The 2,061-nt window shown below is 40.6% G+C and overlaps 1 protein-coding gene across 1 annotated transcript; it reads right to left on the minus strand.

Annotated features, from left to right (window-relative positions):
* Positions 1–239: 239 nt before the first annotated feature.
* Gm20860 (predicted gene, 20860) lies at positions 240–923 on the minus strand. The gene has a single exon (XM_017318769.2). The coding sequence runs from the start codon at positions 921–923 to the stop codon at positions 240–242; it is 684 nt and encodes a 227-aa protein (XP_017174258.1).
* Positions 924–2,061: the final 1,138 nt, after the last annotated feature.

A 2,061-nucleotide genomic window follows, 5' to 3' on the forward strand; every position in this document is an offset into this window, starting at 1 on the left:
CAGCCTGCGTTGCAACTTTCATCTTCCTTTGATGTTCATTCTACCATAGTCCATCTCTTCCAACAATGTGTTCACTAAAAGCATGTCATGTCACACGTATTAATTTTTAGAACAAAACAAATTTTATTGACAAAGATACTGAGGTTGTCAAAGACCCATAGGTACCCAACACAGGAAAACAAACATTTTTTTTTCAATCCTATAAGTTTACATTTCTGTACTTTGTGATTTTTTTCAATTTAAGTGATATTTGACACCAGAGTATAGACATAGATATGGAGGTCACCGAGAAATTTGATAAAGTACACAGTAGGATTGGCTAGAACTTTGTAAACAACCTTTCCGAACTTTTTGGATCCATCATCTCTGGTGTACTGCACCCAGGAACCTATTAAGAAGTCATTGTCATCACCTGATCTCGCCCCAGCCAGAGGGGTCTCTGGAATGATGTGGAGGTTACCTTCCTTGTAGTCATCCAGGAGCTGATAGACGTAGAGGACCGGATCCTTCTTGTAGGAAATGTAAAAATAGTCCTGTAAGAATGGCACCTGGGCTAGCACCATCCCACTCCAGTTGTCCTCAGAGCCATCTTTCCCCTCAAATTTGTGTTGTACCTCTCTGCCAACCAGTTCGCCTGCGAGGTGGACATCCCTCACCTGAGGAAAAACTACTTTGTGAGGCAAGACCTTAAGATTTAAAATCCTCTCATCGCTGTGGAGCTCCTGTCCGTAGACACTGTCAATTCCGTCATACTTCACCAAATAAAGAGAAGGGTTTGTTGGCAGTTGACCTAGAATGATGGCCTTCCAATGGGTGACAGGCTCATTACCTTCCTTCCACCCGTGAGAAATTCTGCAGCCAACAATATTCCCCAGGGCCTGGGAAGAAGGCTTCCTCCTACTCTTCTTCTTGAGTGATGTCATGCTCAGACTCTTCAGATGTATTGTCTTCTACCTGGCTGTAGACCTGTTGTGGTAGATCACACTGTCTTGTGTGTGGCTTCCATTCCCTTCAAATATCATACTTGCTCATTGCCTGGGACTGAAGATCTTGCCCGTTTAAACCAGACACAATGCTGTTGCCTCTGTCATATATATGAATTCCTGATGGGCAATGGTTATGGGTTGGGAGTGAATGCTGGACCAAGACTCTTCTCTAAGAGAACTTCTGAGCAGGTGAAGAAGATTATGCTAAACAGTTTTGAGCTCCTAAAATTAATTTTATAAAAATAAGAAGTTAATAAGTCAGCCATGGTGGTACACGCATTTAATCCCAGAACTCAGAAGGCAAGGACAGGCAGATTTCTAAATTAGAGACCAGCCAGGTCTACAAAGTGAGTTCCAGGGCAGTCAGTGCTATAGAGAGGAACCCTGTCTCAACAACAACAACAACAACAACAACATCAAGTAAAAGAAAACAAACGAAAATCAAACGAAAAACAAACAAAACAGAAATACAAACAAAAAAATAACAAAACAAACAATCAAATGGAGAAGTTAATAGGAAGTGGTAGTGACCCATAACTTTAATCATAGTACTCAAGAGGCAGAGTGAGGCAGACCTTAGTGAGAGAAAGACTAGTCTGGTCTACACAGTGAGTTTCCTGACAGCCAAATCTAAACATACAGAAACTCAAATAAAATTAACCAAGCAAGCAAACAAAGAAACAAAGAAACAAAGAAACAAGGGAAACAAGGAAATAAAAATAGTGTAATTAACAAGTAATTCTCTAGAGCTCAGAATAACATACTCAGATCAACATTTATTTCTTCAGACCTGAGTAAATTTGTCTCTGATGAGGATCCTCTCCTTGAATTTCTATGTCAATTTAGGTGGTGCTATGACAATTACCCCCAATGATCAAGAAGAAGAGAAAAAAAAAAAAAGGCCAGAGGGGTCACCATGATTCTCTTGTACGCATAAGCTCTGAGCTAAGTTCTTGCATTCACAAATATCTTCCCAGGGACACAGCACACCACTGTCCTTCTTTATTGTTTCTCCTGACCCAGCTTCAGAATTATTCGATGAAGCCATTGCATCACTGAACTCAAGAACAACTCA

Source organism: Mus musculus, chromosome Y (genome assembly GCF_000001635.26).
Source record: "Mus musculus strain C57BL/6J chromosome Y, GRCm38.p6 C57BL/6J".
Taxonomy (NCBI): domain Eukaryota; kingdom Metazoa; phylum Chordata; class Mammalia; order Rodentia; family Muridae; genus Mus; species Mus musculus.